The sequence below is a fragment of the Dipodomys spectabilis genome, unplaced genomic scaffold, assembly GCF_019054845.1.
Source record: "Dipodomys spectabilis isolate Male_0828 unplaced genomic scaffold, ASM1905484v1 ptg000023l, whole genome shotgun sequence".
Taxonomy (NCBI): domain Eukaryota; kingdom Metazoa; phylum Chordata; class Mammalia; order Rodentia; family Heteromyidae; genus Dipodomys; species Dipodomys spectabilis.
In genome coordinates, this window is record NW_024870700.1 from 4,052,502 (window position 1) to 4,070,878 (window position 18,377).

An 18,377-nucleotide genomic window follows, 5' to 3' on the forward strand; every position below is an offset into this window, starting at 1 on the left:
TGAACAAAAAGCTAAAGCCCTGGCCCTGAGTTCAAGCCCTAGTACACAGAAAGAGAGAGAGAGAGAGAGAGAGAGAGAGAGAGAGAGAGCGCTATTGCTCCAACTGGATGCTTAAACTATCATTCAAAGAGCTAATCTCAGCCCCTGATCTTCCCTGTAATTCAGAGGTTTCTGCAGTTTATGATGGAGCAGAGGCTGTACATGGAAAGCATGAAGCAAATACCCCATTAGCATCATATCTACTTTTGGTGTATAGATAGAAATTAGGTATAGGGCACTACCCAGATCCCACACCTCTGCTGATCCAGGACTATTGTGTTCATGAGAACCAGAACAGGAATTCGATGGTTCAAATCCAAGGTCACTCTCTACAGTGAGTGACCTTAACCTCTCCGAGTTTCCATTTTTCTCATCCATAAAACGGAATGGTTTTCCCTCTCAGGTTTGTTGTGAGAATGGCCAGCCTAAAAGTAGCTGGGACTACTCTTTCCCTGTCTGTTGCATTCTGCCTGTACAAAACCATCTTCTGAGATCCCTGGGCTAAGCGGGCCAGCCTGTGCCTCCTGAGAAAGTGGAAAACTTCTCCTCCCATCTTGGGGGCCTCCAGATCCTGCAGGCACCCACCTTGTCTCGTTTCCCTATGCATCCAGCACAAAGTCTCCTTTACAAACAGTTCGCTCCACTGAGGTGTCTGTGGCTCCCATCTACAATCCTACCTACTAAAATCAAGAGCATGTCAGTTTGAAGCCAGCTCTGGCAGGAAAAAAAAAATCTGCTAGACTCCATCTCCAAAATAGCCAGCAAGAAAATCAGGCTGATGGCTCAAGTGGTCAAGCACTAACTGAGTTAGGAAGCTGTATAAGTGTGAAACCTAGAGTTCAAATCCCAGCACTTTTAAAAAGGAGAAATACAAATAATTTTAAAACAAATTCCACTTCAAATCTCACATGGTTCGGAATCTTTATATGCCAACGACCATTTTGGATATTTACAACATCATTTGTGAACCATATAAAATTGTCAATACAGGCTGATGGTCTCAGGCTGCCAATAAGAAACATGTAAGAAGTATAGGCATCTGTCCACATATATTTTCCTGGATATTTTGAGGGACCTTCCCTACCCCTTCTCATTCCAAGTTTTTGTCCTCTTTACTTCTGTATTCTTGGATTGATACAAATAATTCAGCCTTTGCCAGGGCCCCTATTTGGTCATGACAAAAGCTGCAGAATGAGTTAGAAAACTGAACCAAGCAGGGTCACTTAGAATGGAATGCTAGACTGTGAGCCTTAGCTATTCAAGTCCTTCATTAGGACTGATAATCAAAATCAAACCTTCTCTACAGAGTACTATGAGGGTGGATTAAGTGAGATGATGTGTGCATGTAAAGTGTTTTTTGGAGTATAAAATGTATACAAGAGTTAGTTGTGGTTAATATCCCAAACCAACCAGAAGACTGGGTGCAGAATCCCAGGGCAATGAAAAGAATCACTTTTTTTTTAATTAGGACACATATATAGTCAGCTCTCAATTATCTGTTGGCAAATTGTCCCCATTCTTGGCAAATGCTATCACCAAGATTGCTTAATGAAGTCCTCTGTTAACATTTCACAGCTTCTTATTCTGCTCTTATTTGCATGAGGGCCCAAAGGGAGTGAAAGTCCTTTAAAGACAAAATCAGTTAATATCCTTATACTCTCCTAGGGAAGGTGTGAGCCAGAAAGACAGCAAGAGGGAGGTGTCCGACACTAGCTTCAGCCCAGTACCAGAGGTGATGTTTTTCACCCAGATGAATAGGAGACAGAGAGGGAGCTTCTTCATTAGGTAGTATGGTTTTATCTTTTTTTTTCTGGCAAGTATTAACAATTCCCAGAACATCAAACACATCCATATTCAAAGAGGAATACCAAAATGCATTCCAAAGTCAAAAATAAATGTGACTTGGGATTATTCATGAGTTTGGGTTGTCCATCATGTTGGATTCTTCACACCCTTGCTCCTCTCCATTAACAAAGATAATTAAGGTTGGATTGTGTGTAGTCTCCAAGAGGGGAGGACTCAGGACATCGCCAAAATGGCTTACGTCCAATCGGGAGCACCTCCTGTGGCCACAAGAAGGTTCTTTCTAAGCACCAGGATTCCGCTGTAGTTCTCAATGCAGGGATAAGAGGACTTCATGTTCAAGACCAACCCGCATCACACAATCTCACCACAGTGTCACAGTCCTGTGACCTTGTCCTACCTGTCAGTAGGACACAGCCAAGTCACCCCTCATGGGGGCAAGCCAGGGAACGTGTACCAGACCCTCTGTACAACCCAGAGCACTGCACAGAGAGATCGTGTTAGTCCATGGAGGCAGACAACACCAGGACTCTGTCTTCCATTACTTCCGGCTCTGCCTCCACCCACTTCCTACACTGCGGTTCCCTGGGACAGTTCTTTGACATAAGCATTGTGTAAGGTTTATAAGAGGGTGTGGAAACTACTGACTTCGTGCGTTTGGTGTGTCCAAGGTATACTGAGACTGAGACAGCAGCATGAGCATGAACACACAGTGAAGAGAACCCAAACAAGCCCAGGTGCCAGCGGCTCATGCCTGTAATCCTAGCTACCCAAGAGGCTGAGACCTGAGGATTCCAGTTCCTGTAATCCTAGCTACCCAAGAGGCTGAGACCTGAGGATTCCAGTTCCAAGCCAGTTCAGCAGGAAAGTCTGTGAGATTCTTATCTCCCAGAAACAGCAAAAAGCCAGAAATGAAGGTGTGGCTCAAGTGGTAGAGGACTAGCCTTGAGAGAAAATGTTAAGGGACAGAGCCTAGGCCTTGAGTTCAAGTCCTAATGCCAGCACACACACACACACGTGCACACACATACACACACACACAGACACACACACACAGACACACACACACACACACACACACACGAGAACCCAAACAAGAAAGAGCCCATACCCTGAGCCTAGTGCCACTTGCACACTGCAGGCCTCAAGATCCACCTGCGGCAGGAGCCTCCACAAGCTGCCTGCCCTGGCCCAGCATATACTCACTCTCCCAGAATCTGCTGGAGTCCAGAAGCTGTATTTTTAGTCAGGGAATTCTTATGTACCTAGAAGTTTAGCTGCATTCTAGCTGGGAAAGCCCCTAGTAACATAAAATAATTATTTTGGGATGGTTGGTTTTTTTAAATAATAATATTTAGGACATAGATCTTCCCCCTAACAGACCAAGAGTCCTTGAGAGATTTCCTTTTACTTCCTGCTGCTTTGGTTTTATTACTTTCAGCCGTTCAAATAAGACACTGGATAAATTAGCACGCAGATTATTAGGGTTGGGAGAAAGGGGCCTGGCGGATGAACTTGTTGTCTAGACCCTGCATTTCCAACATGTGCAGTCTGAGCTCAGGGAAGAGCAGAGTTGGGCCCAGGGCACACAGCTGAGAGATGGCAGAGGCTACTTTGTACACTGGTCTCTTCTGGGCTGGGGTAGACAGGGCTAGCTCACAGCTTAGTGTAAGAGATGCTGGATGTCATGGGGTCAGCTAATCTGTGCCTATCCCAGCACTACCCAAGCTAAGACTATGCAGGTGGCAACTGTGGACAGGCTCTCAGCCCGCGGCTGCAGCCTTCAGTTCCCTCTGGGGTAATGACATAGATGCTTCACCATAGTCCCATTACTGCTCCTTAACACCACTTCCTCCCTCCACTCCCATGCCCCTCCCTTTCCCCCCAGGTGATGGCTTCAGCCTGCACATTTCAGACCTTAAGTCACCAGAATCCACATCACACAGAACAGAAAGAGCTCAGTCCGAGCTCAGCATGCTCGGATGACACCTAGGCCCTCTGCCTGTGTTTCTCAGTGTGTCCCCACTCTTGGAACCACTCTGGCCATCCCTGCCCCCTCCAGGTGACCTCAGGCAGGAATGGATGGGTGCCTTCGCCTTCGTGGGCACGGAGGAGGCCAGCATTTACGGCAACACTTATCAGCGTCTCCTTGGCACCCAGTCCCCCACTGGATCGATGGTGGAGTCCCTCTCCTGCTGTTAATGAGCCCAGCGCAGGCTCTGGCTGAGGCTGTGAAGCTGATTATCGGCAAGCACAGGATTTATAGTGACTTTGGACTCACCCTGCCTCGGCCAGTCCGATTGCTCTTCATTAAAGACTCACATTGTCCAGGACGACCTTGGCAGATTGTGTGTCCTGGAGAAAGAAGTGTGAAGCTGGGACAGTCACGGGCCGGCTGCGCTGCCCAGCACAGGTGAGGGCTAAGGAAGGTGGGAAGATGAGCCTCAGACATTCTTCCCTTTCATCCGGCCCTGTGAAGAACAATCTGGCTTTCTTACACACTCCCAAACAAAATCCAAGTGCAGTTTCTGGAACATTCGTGATATCAGTTAGCTTCTCCTCACCTGGGCATCACAATCAAGTTACTACTGGTGGCAAATGATAATGTTGTGGTTGAGGCATGTCTGTGTCTGTCCTGGCTAAGGCTTAGGAGAGAAAGATCCCATCTCAAGCCAAGCCCAGTGGTTCACACCTGAGTGTTCACCCAGCTACTCAGGAAGCAGAGAAAAGAGGAACTGAAGTTCGAGGTGAATCATCATAAAGTGAGCAAGATCTTATCTCAAAAATTAAGACAGCCAGGTACCAGTGGCTCATGCCTGTAATCCTACCTACTCAGGAGGCTGAGATCTGAGGATTGCAGTTCAAAGCCAGCCCAAGTAGGAAAGTCTATGAGACTCTTATTCCAATTAACCACCAGAAAACTGGAAGTGGTGCTGTGGCTCAAGTGGTAGAGCACTAACCTTGAGCTGAAGAGCCCAAGGATAGTGCCCAGGCCTAGAGTTCAAGGCCTACAACTTATTTAAAAAAAAAAAAAAACCAGAGATGGAGGTAGGACTCAAATGGTAAAATACATGAATAGCAAGCATCCTTGGGTTCAACATCCAATGAAGAAGGAGGAAAAGGAAGAGGAGGAGGAGGAGGAGGAAGAAGAGGAGGAGGAGAGGAAGAAGAAGAAGAAGAAAGAGGAGAAGGAGGAGGAGGAGGAGGAGGAGGAGGAGGAAGAGGAGGAGGAGGAGGAGGAGGAGGAGGAGGAGGAGGAGGAGGAGGAGGAGGAGGAGGAGGAGGAGGAGGAGGAGGAGGAGGAAGAAGAAGAAGAAGAAGAAGAAGAAGAAGAAGAAGAAGAAGAAGAAGAAGAAGAAGAAGAAGAAGAAGAAGAAGAAGAAGAAGAAGGATATCCCATCATTTCTAATCTCAAACAACATAGGACAAGGAATATTCAAAGATGGTATAAACCTTGATAAGAGTTGGATGTCCAATTCCAGGCCGCTGCTCCTGACACTCCCAGCCCAAATTAATCTTGTCTCTCTTGGAGAGTCACTTTCCAACCATGAAGAATTCCCAGGTCAACATACAATAACAGGACAGATAAGAACACCTCTTCTCTTGCCTGGCTCAGAGTAAGCACTCAGTAAATGTGAGTCATTCATGCTTCTCCCATGCTCCAGACCCAAGGACAAAATTATTTGTAGGAAATCTTCCCCCAGATGACTCTAGGCCCTTCTCCAGCAACACACTTACCTCAAGACTTACTGCCTTGTCCCAGCCTAACTGTCCTCCTGAGACAGTGAATAATACCATCATTCTCCATGGCGACTGCTTTTATGGTCCTCAGCCCCCATCAATTTCTGTCAGTCCTACCTCGGAACAGCATCTAAACCTATTTTCTTCTTTGCACTGATGCAGCTTTAGTCTAGTGCTTAGGACAGTGAAAATCTTCCTGATCGGTCTTCCTATCTTTGGATTAGTCTCCTCCATCTGTCTATCCTCCTTACCGCCATCACTGTGATCCTTCTCAAACTCAGGTCTGAGCATCTGGGTCCAAAGCCTTTGATGGCTTCTCACGAAATGCAGACTTCTTCCCATAGAGGATCCATGGGAAATCCTCCTGTCCTTCTCGATGGCTTACATCTTTATCCATACATTCTGTGCCAATCGCATTAGGTCCATAGTGACAGCTGTCATGGGGGGCAAAAAAGGGCTCTGTACACCCTGCATCAAAAGTTCTATTGCCGTCTCACTAGCAGCCTTACCAACGTTGTTTGCTAAAATGAGACTCGGAGGGATTAAGCAGCTTTCCTAGGAACACACATCTGTAATGGTAAAAACTAGCTAGCAAGTCTAGCCCACATAGGTTGAATGCGTTTAGTTCCTATACAGACTCTGACTTCCACGCCTTGCTTAGTCTGTTCCCCATTCTGGGGAGCACCCCCTTCCTGTCCCTGTCTTGCTTATGTCCTCAAGCCATTGCAGAAGCCAGCCCCGCTGTGAATCCTTCCTAGAGACTTTATCTTGCCTCACTGTTGGCGCTAGAGCCAACAATGTAGAGCGCTTTAGTCCAGCTCCAGGGGCATCTATCTGCTTCCTCCAGGCTCTAAGCCTCTTGTCAGCAGACAGCCTAGCAGCCTATCCTCTGCCCTCAAACCAGCAAGGTCTTGGAGACCACAGAGGTGGCTCCTGTCCCTGCCTGAGGTCACCAGGGCCTTCTTAGGGTTGGCACAACTTCTAGCACCCTTTCAGCCCTCCCCCTATAAAATCTGATTGGTTAGTTGGATGTCAATCAGGAGGCTAGTGCATTCCCACAATCCCTTTTCCTGCATACCCTTCCCCCCAACCCCTGGCAACCCCCCCAACCCTAGTAGGTCATGACATGGCATTCTGGGGATTTCTTGGCCCTGTGCTGACCAGTAGGTAAACAACAGAAGCCAACATTTGGGCTTCAAGATAGGACCTGGGACACCCTCCTATGTCCCTTCCTGCCCCACCTGGCACTGTTCCTTTGTCACTGGAGGCCACTGAGCTGGCTCCTTGTCTTTCTCTTCCTCCTGTTTGCTGCTTCTCAGGACAGGGGCAGCTTTCCTTAATCTCATAAGAGGCAATTTGCTGCGCACTCCGGGCTGGAAGAAAGCTAGCGATAACTATCCGGAGTATGAGTATTCTTAAGCCTTCCTCAATTGGTCACTAATAGCAAAGCAGACAGTGACATTTGAGTTCTTTCTGCACAGCTGACCTGGCACAGCAGGCATCTGAAATGGGCTGGGCCCGGCTGCCACAGCAAAGATAGGAGAGCTCAGATCTCTCACATGCCCAGCTGAGGAGGAGAAGCAAGTTTCTGATGGCTGTGAGTTCAGGTTTGCAAAACTGTTCTCAGCTCCAGGAGCCCGCATGACATGGGCTGCTCTGCTCCCTGATTTAACAGTCTCAGGGCTGGAGACGTGTCTCAACAGTAGAGCACCTGCTTAACCAGTGCAAGGCCTTGAGTTCAAACCCTGGTGGCTCCAAATACAAACAGATAAAATCTCAAAAGCAATTCCAGGCTCAGAAGAGACTCATGGACAAGAAGGATGAGGAGGACGAGAAGTCCTTTATAGACGCTTGACATAGCAGGATCTTACACCTGGGCCTCCACTGGGCACAGATATCTGGTCCCCATTGTGTAGATAAGATGAGAATTTGCTCCACTATGCTGCTAATGATAGCTGTGGAGTTCTTTCTCAGCCAGATTGCCCCTGTGGGCCTTGTCCTGTCTGCTACTCTGATCCTGGCAGGTGATCGTCTGTCAGGTCCTGCTGGCACACAGCTGAGGGCATCACTCATTCTTTTGCTTGTAGATCTTCCTCTTCCAGAATGATCTTTTTCCTTCACATCCCCCTATCATGGCCCCCTCCTTCTCCAGGGAAGCTCTGCCATTCCAACTCCCATTCATGAAGCAGGGCCTTTCTTAATCCACAGAATAGCTTTCTATGGCCTCTCCATGATACCTATCATTTGACCCCTCATAGTCCAGTAACCTTCCAGGAAGACTCAGTAATGCATCAAATATCCTGAGCACTAAGTCAGAAGTAAACAGGATTCAGATAACTCCTCTGACCCACACGTGAATTTGCATAGTTGGGCTCCTTAGCATCACGAGCAAGCATTCCAGGCGACCCTGACTTTCTGTTCAGGAGGGCTAAAGGTAATCGTCACCTCCTTCGACCTGCTGCTGGGGCAGAGGCAATGACTCAATGACCTGAAAACCTCCAATTAAGCCCCACCTCTTAGAGTTTCTACTGTTTCTCAGTAGAACCATCTTAAAGACTAGGCTTCACCAGTGGCTCACGCCTGTAATCCTAGCTACTCAGTGGCTGAGATCTAAGGATCATGGATTGAAGCTAGCCAGGCCACTAAAGTCCCCATGAGTCTCTTATCTCCAGTCAACTACTCAAATACCTGAAGTGGTGCTATGGCTCAAGTGGTAGAGCTAGCTTTCAACACAAAGAGGCTCAAGGATAGCACCCAGGCCCTGAGCTCAAGCCCCACAACTGACAAAAAAAAAAAAGCCTAAGCCTTTAACAAGTGGGCTTTTGGGGGGTATTTAAGATCCAAACTATAACATTCAGTTCATCTGGAAAATATGGGGAGTAACGTCCAGAATGCATTGCAGGTGAGATGTGTACATTCAAAGACCCAGATGGAGCATCCATTAGGTCTCAGATGAGTAACACAGTGATTTTTTTTCTCCTGTCAAGCATGATACCTTGAGACTCTAGCCTTCCCCTTGTATTTCTCACTTTTTTCCCTCTGTGAGGTGTGCTCAGCACAATATCTGCCTGGTCAGTAGTTTACAATGAAAAAGCAATTTTCCTGCAGGGACCAGAGATCTCAGGAGACAAACCTGAGTAGGTGGAGCCGTAAGTACCACCCAGGAGCATTTAACAGAGGCACATCTGATGCTCACACACTGGTCCAGGCTCTGGGGATGTAGGTAGAAAAGACAGCCATGGCCTCTTCCCACAAGGAGATACATTCTGGTTCCTCATTTTTTATGAACATGAGTAGATGCTCACTAAAGGTTTGGAGAAGTTGAGTAAGATAGTTCACCTTGATTGTGAACTTGACTGGATTGAGAAGGAAACATCTATGAGATTCATAAAGCAGCCAAGTGCTGGTGGTTCATGCCTGTAATCCTAGCTACTCAGGAGGCTGAGATCTGAAGATCGTAGTTCAAAACCAGCCCAGGCAGGTAGTCTGTGAAACTCTTATCTCCAGTTAAAGAAAAAGCCAGAAGTGGAGTTATGGCTTAAATAGCAGAGTGCTAGCCTTATTCAAAAGGAGTTTGGGGACAGTGCCCCAGCCCAGAGTTCAAGCCCCAGGACTAGAAAAAAAAAGAGATAATAATAAGCATAAATCTGGATATGTTGATGGTATTGCCAGAGATGATTAACTAAAGGGGAAGATATATCCTAAAATATGGGTGGCCTCGTGCCTTAGTCTGGGGCCTGAAATGGAATGAAGAGGGAAGTAGTTGACTTGCACAGACATTCTCTCTCTCTGTTTCTTGTCCACCCTGAAGTCCTACACAAGCATAAGGGGCCAAGCCATAGTGGACTTGAACCTTCTGAAGTCATGAGCTACAATATCTCCTGCTTCTGCTTTAAGTTGTTTACATGAGGTATTTTGTCACAGAGGCAAAACACTAGCGAGCAGCCAGCAGATGGCCACTGGGAGAGGGAAGACAGAGTGGGGGAAAGGGTCAAATGATAGGTCTCATAAAGAGATCATGGGTAAGACAGGCTGCAGGTGTTATTCAGAGGTATCTAGTGCCTGATCCCAACTCTTGGTTCTAAGAAACTTTCCAAAGTGGCACTGTGGTTAGGCACAGAGCTCACCTTCATGGCTCTTTCCACTCATCTGTCCTCACACCCATGACTGTCCTCCAGGGCCTGGTTTCTATAGTGACCACCAAGAACTGGCCCTTACCCCCCTGTCTCCTGTCCCCAGGTTCCCAAGGGTTCTTACTAATACCTCTGCTCCTTATACCGAAGGAAAACAGGATGGAAGCAGAGCAAATAGAAGTTACTATACACACACACACGCGCACACACACACACACACACACACACACACACACACACACACACACCCCTAATAAAGGACATTTCAAAGGACTCAGGCACCACTTCATTGAGAGCCTTCTCATTACAGCCCCTTCAGCTCCCAGCTGACAACTTGATAATTCTCTGATAGCACAATCTTGGTGGCTACTGCAGCTGCCTTGACACTGTCCTTCTTGCAAGAAAGATTTCCAGATAAAAGAATGAGCTGTGAAATCACCATTAAGGCAGAGAGAAAGGGCTTACAGAAGGAATCCTCTCTCCCTACCTCCCTCCCTCTTCTCCCTCTCCTCCTACTATTTTTCCTTCCTTCTCTTCCTCTTCCCCCTCTTCCCCTCTACCACTATTACTGCTACTATTACCTCTCTCCTTCCTCCTCCCCTCCCTTTCTTCTTCCTCCTCTCATCTTATCCTCTCTTCCTCTTCTTCCTCCTCCTCTCCTCTTCCTCTTCCCCTTCTCCTTCCTCCTGTCTGTCACTCTCTTCCTTTTCTCACCACTCTCTACTTCTCTCCTGCCCTCCTCCCTTCACCCCTCTTCCTTTTCTCCTCACGCATCTCTTCCCTTCTTTTCTCTCTTGTTTTGCTGCCAAAAATAGTCCAATTACAACAGAAAACTTGAAGAGAGAGGAAAAAATTCCACTATAGATAGCTGATTAAAATGTCCTATGAAAACTAATTTGTAAAGCTCAAATCAGAATAAAAAAGTATCATTTCCACAAGCCAAGGCCAATTTGGTTTTTAACGAGCCTCTTCAGAGATGCAGCCAGACCCTCTCCAGGCTGCAAACCAGCCACCTGCCTTCTGCGTTGACACCTGTGCAGGGTTGTTTCCTGCCCTGGGGTTGTACCTCACTCTCCACTGCAAACCCAGCTTCCCTCATCTTCCCGACCCCACCTGCTGCTGAGAGCTGGAGTCCACGTGCAGTCCAGGCCTGGACTTTGTGCTCCCTAGAAAGACAGCAACCAGTGTCTCAGATCTCAGTGGTGCTGGCTTGGAGGGGAGAAGCCATGGCAGCAGCTGGCTCCATTTCCCTTCTTCGTATGTCCACATCTGCAGGGTTAAACAAGAGCAAGGACTAAGAATACCAACAGGACAAGCCAGGTTCCACCATTCTTTAACTGTGTGACCTTGAGCAGGTCACTATGTCTCTCTGATCATGGGTTTTGTTTTGTTTTGTTTTTTGGGGGGGGGTCCGGTCGTGGGGCCTGAACTCTGAGCCTGGGTGCTGTCCCTCAGCTCTTCAGCTCAAGGCTAGTGCTCTACCACTTGAGCCACAGCACCACTTCCGGCTTTTTTTTTTTCTTATGTGATGCTGAGGAATCGAACCCAGGGCCTCGAGCACGCAAAGCAAGTGCTCTACCACTGAGCCACCTTCCCAGCCCCTGTTCGTGGGGTTTTTGTCCTTTAAAATGAGGGCGGTGCATGCCCTGAAACATAAGTAGATAGACTACAGGGAAAAGGAGGTCGTGTAATGCACTGATGACCCCCTATGCCATTGTCCATTCAAATGTGTCCCTCCCAGGAACAGGATCACACCATCTCCCTTCTTCAATGCCTGCCTCCAGGACAGACTTAGGTCACTGCAGCCCAGCATGGGAGAATTTGTCTTCAGAGCCAAGAAGAATTAGATTCCCATCCCTCACCCCACCACAGACAGCTCACTGGGAAGTTCAGTGAACTAAGCCCTCACTTCCTACCCCCTGCTGAAATCTGATGATGCTCCCTGTGGGTGCTGTTTTCATGGCTCCTGCAGGCACAGTAAGCACCCAGGAACGGAGAGTGATGAGCCAGCTCACCCCAGTTACATCTCCTCACCAACCTGTGCTTTGCTTCCTCTTCTGGAAAATGGGAACTAAAAAAAAAAAAAAATAGTGCCTACTATTTTTAGGTTGTTTTAAGAATAAAATAAATATTAATGAGCTAATCTTCTCTTGAGAATGTTAGAGAAGAACTTGGTGCCTTGTACACATGGCATGTTTGTGTAATAGAACATGAACTGGTCGTGGAGATCGTTGTGTTACCTTATTCAGAATTGTGGATGGGACACATAGGCTTCAGGGAGGCTGAGCAGGGCCTGCTGCAGAGAAGGAGAGGATAGTGATGAAGGAAAAGAGTACAACCACTCTGGACAGTAGTCCGGAGTAGTCCTTAAAAAACTAAACATAGCTCTTCCCTACAACTCAGCCATACCACTCATGGACCTCTACCATAAAGACACTTGCACATTCATGTTCGTTGCTGCACTATTCACAATAGCCAAGCTATGGGAACAACCCAGATGCCCTACAATAGATGAGTGGATCAAAAAAAAAAAAATGTGGTACCTATAATGGACTTTTACACAGCCATTAGAAAGAATAACATTATGTCATTTGCAGGGAAATGGAAGGACCTAGAACAAATCATGTTAAGTAAAGTATGCCAAGCTCAGAGAGACAAACAGTGCATGTTTTCTCTCATTTGCAGAAGCTAGTTCTAAAATACACGGGGACATGATAAATTATACGGGACTCTAGGCATTCACACACAGTGAGACCAAAGGAGGAGAAGAACAGAAAGGCATAATACTTATGCGCCTCTGATCATATAAAGTAGTATTTATCAAAATGAACTCCAGGAAATGGAAACAAGAGGTTTTTCAAAGAAAAAAAAGGGGACAGGATAGGGAGAGGATACAGTGAAACACAATCACCAGCGCTTACCACTCCTGATCCTTTGTACTCTCAGGATTTACTAAAATCGCATGACTTTGAAAGCAAGAGGAGTTAAGAAAATGTCCCATGGTAAGAAGAGAGTGGCCTGTTCCAAAGGTGGCTGGGCAGGATGTGAGGGCGATCTGGCTGCGACATCTGTCACCCCATTGATGGCCAGGGTTGATTCGGCTGATCTGGCTGGCTAGACGGGTGGCCCCTTCCTCCCTCACCACTCCATGTGCGTCCCTCCCGAAGCTGCGCGCTCGGTCAAAGAGGACGACCATCCCCGATAGAGGAGGACCGGTCTTCGGTCAAGGGTATACGAGTAGCTGCGCTCCCCTGCTAGAACCTCCAAACAAGCTCTCAAGGTCCAAAGGTGGCTGGGCGTGGCCTGTGGAACCTAGGAGCATGGCTGGCCCCTTGGTGGAGTAAAGACTGATTAGTAGAGAGGTTGAATAGAGGAGGAAGGGGAAGGGATCAATCCACAAAAGCAAGAGATACCGGATAGTCGGAGGGCCAGCAAGAAACTCTGGAGGAAGTCCATACCCCAGGGCCAGCTCTGGTTCCAGAACTTGAGGAAAGCTCTTCAGGTACAGCTGCCTGCACTAACAGACTATTGTGCTTCTCCCTTTCCTAGGCCAAGTCTACTCCTTCAGCCAGCAGCCCCAGGACCAGGTGGTGGTATCTGGACAGCCAGTGACACTGCTGTGCGCCATTCCAGAATACGATGGCTTCGTTCTGTGGATCAAAGATGGTTTGGCTCTGGGAGTAGGCCGCGATCTCTCCAGTGAGTACTTCCAGACTCCCCAGAATGGTCCAGTACCTGCCACTGCCTCTTCCACCCATCTACCCCCACAGAGAACACCCTGGCCCATCTCTGCAGACATTGAGGGGTCAAACCTCCCATCCTCATTGCAATTCCATGGGTAATCAAGCTAGACCAATCCTGAATCTAGAATCTCTAGGAGTGAGGGGGCCTCAGAAGTCAGTGAACTACAAAAGACCCTTCATTCTGGTGATGAGTCCAGTGTTCTGTGGAGAGCCAGTATCAGACATGATTGACTTCAAGTCTGATTTCTGCAAATCAAGTGTTCCTATTTCTGGGCCCCAAATACATCACCTTTTATCAAGGTGTGATCCATCATCCCATCCAACAAGAGAATCAAGTCAATGAAAGCTGTATTTTAAAAATCCTGGTTAGAACCCAGATGCCCCTCGGTAAATGAATGGATCAAGAAAATGTGATATATAGATATATATAGATATAGATAGATAGATAGATAGATAGATAGATAGATAGATAGATAGATAGATAGATAGATAGATAATGGATTTCTATGCCTTCATCAGAAAGAATGGCATTGCCCCATTTGTTAGGAAATGGAAAAACTTGGAAAAAATTATATTAAGTGAAGTAAGCCAGGCCCAAAGAAACATAGTTCCTATGGTTTCCCTTATTTGCAATTACTAGTATATGTCTGAGACAAGGAGAAAAAGTCAAAAGCTATGTACCTATGACCAGATAAGATGATGTTAAGAGAAATGAACCCCAAGATAGGGACACAAGTGTTTTTTTCTTTTTGCTATTGTTCCTAATGTATTTATAATGTACCATGTGACTGTTTTGTTTCTTCATATGTTCCTCCCAATGGTATAACCCATTTTCACTGTATTTGATGTCGGTGTCCTGCATCTTGTATATACACTTCTCTAACTTGGGGAGGGGAAGGGAAAAAACAAAATGCTTAAATAGGTATACAGGTTGACCCATTGTAACAATGAGATGTACAAGACACTATGTTGAAAAATGAACTTTACAATTTAGGTGGGGAGGAGGTCGGGAGGAGGAGGGGGAGTGTAGCTGTGGAGGTGGGAGGGAAGGGATGGTAGGGAAAAACGAAGGAGGAGGTAACAATGCTTAATAGGAAATGTACTCATTACCTTGTTCATGTAATTGTAACTCCTTTGTACAGTATTTTTACAATAAAAAACATATTTTTAAAAAGTCCTGTTTAGCCTTAGTGGTAACTTCTAAGAAAAGACAAAGCCGGGCTTTGCACCTATAATCAGGTGGCTTGCACCTGAAATCCTAGCTCTAAAGAGGTTAAGATCTGAGGATCCCAGTTCAAAACCACCCCAGCAGGAATGTCCATGAGACTCATCCCCAATTAACCACCACCACCAAAAAAAAAAAAGACTGAAAGTGAAAGCTGTGGAGCTGGAATAGAGCACCAAAAGTATGCAAAAAAAAAAAAAAAAAAGCCAAGGGACAGTATAAGAGTACTGAGTTCAAGCCCAAGTATAAAGAAGGAAAGGAAGAAAGACGGAAGGAAGGAAGGAAAGAAGGAAGGAAGGAAGGAAGGAAGGAAGGAAGGAAGGAAGGAAGGAAGGAAGGAAGGAAGGAAGGAAGGAAGGAAGGACGGACAAGAGGGAGGGAGGGAGGAGAGAGAAAAGAGAGAAAGGAAAGGGCTGGGAAGGTGGCTCAGTGGTAGAGAGCTTACCTGGCATGCATGAGGCCCTGGGTTCGATTCCTCAGCACCACATAAGCAGAAAAAAAAAGCCAGAAGTGGCACTGTGGCTCAAGTGGTAGAGTGCTAGCCTTGAGCTGAAGAGCTGAGGGGCAGCACCCAGGCCCAGAGTTCAGGCCCCACGACCAGACCCAAAAAAAAGAAGGAGAGAGAAAAAGAAGGAAGGAAGGAAGGAAAGAAGGAAGGAAGGAAGGAAGGAAGGAAAGGAGGGAGGGAGGGAGGGAGGGAAGGAAGGAGGGAGGGAGGAAGGGAAAGAGAGAAGGAGGAAATGAGGGAGGGAGGGAGGGAGAAAAAGGAGAGAGAAAAGAGAAAGGAGAGAGAAAGAGAAGGAAGAAAGGAAGGAAAGAAAGAAAGGAAGGAAAGAAGGAAGGAAGGAAGGAAGGAAGAAAGAAAGAAAGAAAGAAGAAAAGAAGGAAGGAAGGAAGACTAAAGGAAGGAAGGAAAGAGTAAAAAGAAAGAAGAGAGAAAACAATGAAAGAAGAGAAACAAAGAACAGAAAAGAGAAAGGACAGGAAGGATTCATAATAAATTCCAAACACATGCAGCCACGCAGTGTCTACCCTGGGGGAGGGTCCCCACGGCTGCCAATGGTGGCCATGTGACTTCCTTAGTCAGTTCCCATGTTGTGTCTTTGGTTAAGTCCTATTCATGGCCACCACAAGCTCAGCTAAGCACCTTTCCAATGTACACTCTTCCCTGGGAAAAAAAGGAATGGAGCCATCTTCCTGGTCACTCACCCATTGGCCATTATTACTCAGCCCTGGGACAGGTAGGGCCGTGGCTACTTGCTAGGGTTGACACACGCAGTAAAGTTCAGAAGGACAGATCTGGGTATGGTTCTCCCTGAGTTTTGGGAATGGCGGAGGGCGGAGGCACAGTGAGAAATATGTATTCAGCTGAGAAGTGCTTTTGCCTCGTTCCTGGTGTAAAGCTGCAGGGAAATAAAAAAAAATCGAAGTACACGCAGGAACCTATGACTGGGAAATTAATATTTTAAAATGTGAGTTATATCTTGCCCCCAAAAAATGTATATTGAAACATTATAGCAATGGTCAATAGCAGTCACTGGGTTTGAATGCTGCAGCTGGGCTGAGCATGGATAAAATACACAATAATATCTCCAAAATATACTGTGCTGCCATAAAGCTTAAGTATTATGGGAACCAGCCAATTTCTGAGGCTCTGAACTCCCTCACCCTGTAGAAACCAGAGAAGGATATGACCTTTCCAAACGAGAATTGCTCGTATTCGGGATGGCACTGAGCCTAGCCCTGCACTGCTGCTTCATAGGAAGGCTGTGTGTGGTCGTGGAGGATGGCTTTTAATGTTAGGTCATAAACAGGAGTCTTGTTAGGTCCAAGGCGGCCGAGAGGAGGTTGTAGGTCATAAGGAATGGTTCATAAATGGTCATCACAATGAGGGGAAGCTCCCTGAACCTGGGACCTGGATGCTCTCCCTGAGCTCTTCTACTCAAAGCTAGCACTCTATCACTATGACCCACAGCTCCACTTCCAGTTTTCTGGTGGTGGTTAATTGGAGATAAGAGTCTCACAGACTTTCCTGCCCCAGCTAGCTTCAAACCGCAATCCTCAGATCTCTGCCATCTGAGTAGCTAGGATTGTAGGCATGAGCCACCAGCACCTGGCCATAAGTGGTTTTCTGAGATCTCAGATCAGAGCCCGCTAAAGAACAACAGACTTGAACGACTGGAGATCAACTTTCTTCCAACTTGATCTGGTTACAGAAAGAAGGTACCAAGAAGAACAAATAGCTCAAGCTCCTGAGAAATACTCCACGTTACCTCAATTGTTCCAAAACATCAGTCTGACCGTGATGATAGGTTCTCAAAGGCTCAATAAATACTGCTCACTTTCCTCACAAGGAAGAGAAAGAATTCTGTTCACCTGTAGAGCACTTAATGCCATGGTCATTTTCCTGCAGGGAAACTGAGGGCCTCTGCCATCTGCAACTGGCTTCCATTTGTACCGTGTCACCCCATTCGGTCCACTGAGAATGATACCCTCAATGTAGACCTAATGTTCTCTATCCAAGGCCAGAAACATTGAAAACAGTGATTTATAAACACAAGGCCAGAAACACTTTTTTTATGTTAAGTGATTTATAAACACATTCTCTCATATGGCTAAGAACACAGAATTTTTCCCTAAGAAGTTAAAGTGCTTCTCAGATTTTATCTCATAAATTTACAATGGTCTACTTGGGGGGGGGGGGCAGGTAAACCAAGTCACAGTTGATGAAGAAATTAATTCAATGATATAACCAACCCCAATACACAGAATCCTTTCGGCTAACCCCAAAGGATCACCTACCCTGTCCGCTGTTGATTCCAAAGATGGAACCTCACTATGTTTTATTTAAAGTAGCATTTATACATTAGTCATCATGAGCCAGGTATTTTTCATAGATTACCCTATTGAATCTTTGCCTATAGAGGACTCTAGCATTGTCCTTCTCCATTATACTGATAAGGAAACCAAGTCACAAAGAAATTAAGGTACCTCATCCAAGACAGCCCAAGACAACAGACTGAGGAAATACAACTAACCTAGGCAGTGTAGCTGAGCACCCAGACTCTCCATAGTTTTACCACCTTTGCCAATAGAAAGTAGGGATTCTGTAGAAGGAGCTAAAAGTTCCTCAGAATCTATTGCCTCTGAATATGTTTTGCAAAGATGCTGCCAATCCTTGGGATAGCATCGCAGCTCGACACCTAATTAGGCAAATACAAACAAACCCATCACTGATGTTTTCGGCAACTCATGAGAGAGAAATCCTGCTGCTGATAGCTTGCAAGACAACAAAAACACCAGCTCCAGCCAAGATGCCTGCAGGAGATCAGAGACTAATCACAGGACAGCGGGATCCAGAGGCTGGGCTGGAGGGGCCCAGGCAGTGAGCCAGCTGCCTTCAAGGCAGCAGCAAGGGGAAGATTGCACAGGAATCCCACCCTAGCCCCTTGCCTGGACCAGCTCCTCCAGCCTCACTCACCTGGGTGCCTTTCCTTTACCACTAGCGGGCAGAAGGATGGGTAACAAGGCAGGAAATTCCCCGGGGTGGGTGGGGGGATGCAGAGAAAGCTGATCTTGTGTGCTTTTCTGGCTCAACTATGGAGGGCATGGCTGGCTCTGTGATAGCATGGTGAGGACAATGTTAGAGTCAGGAAGGGCTCCACTGCCTGGGAAGCCCGCAGTGCATGCTGG

General features: G+C 46.7%; 1 protein-coding gene across 1 annotated transcript in view; it reads left to right on the plus strand.

Annotated features, from left to right (window-relative positions):
- Positions 1-18,377, plus strand: part of Kirrel3 (kirre like nephrin family adhesion molecule 3) — a 562,024-nt gene that overhangs the window by 462,949 nt on the left and 80,698 nt on the right. The window contains exon 3 of the mRNA XM_042674972.1: positions 13,266-13,415. Within this exon, the coding sequence (XP_042530906.1) occupies positions 13,266-13,415 (150 nt within the window). The remainder of the gene's footprint in view (positions 1-13,265; positions 13,416-18,377) is intronic.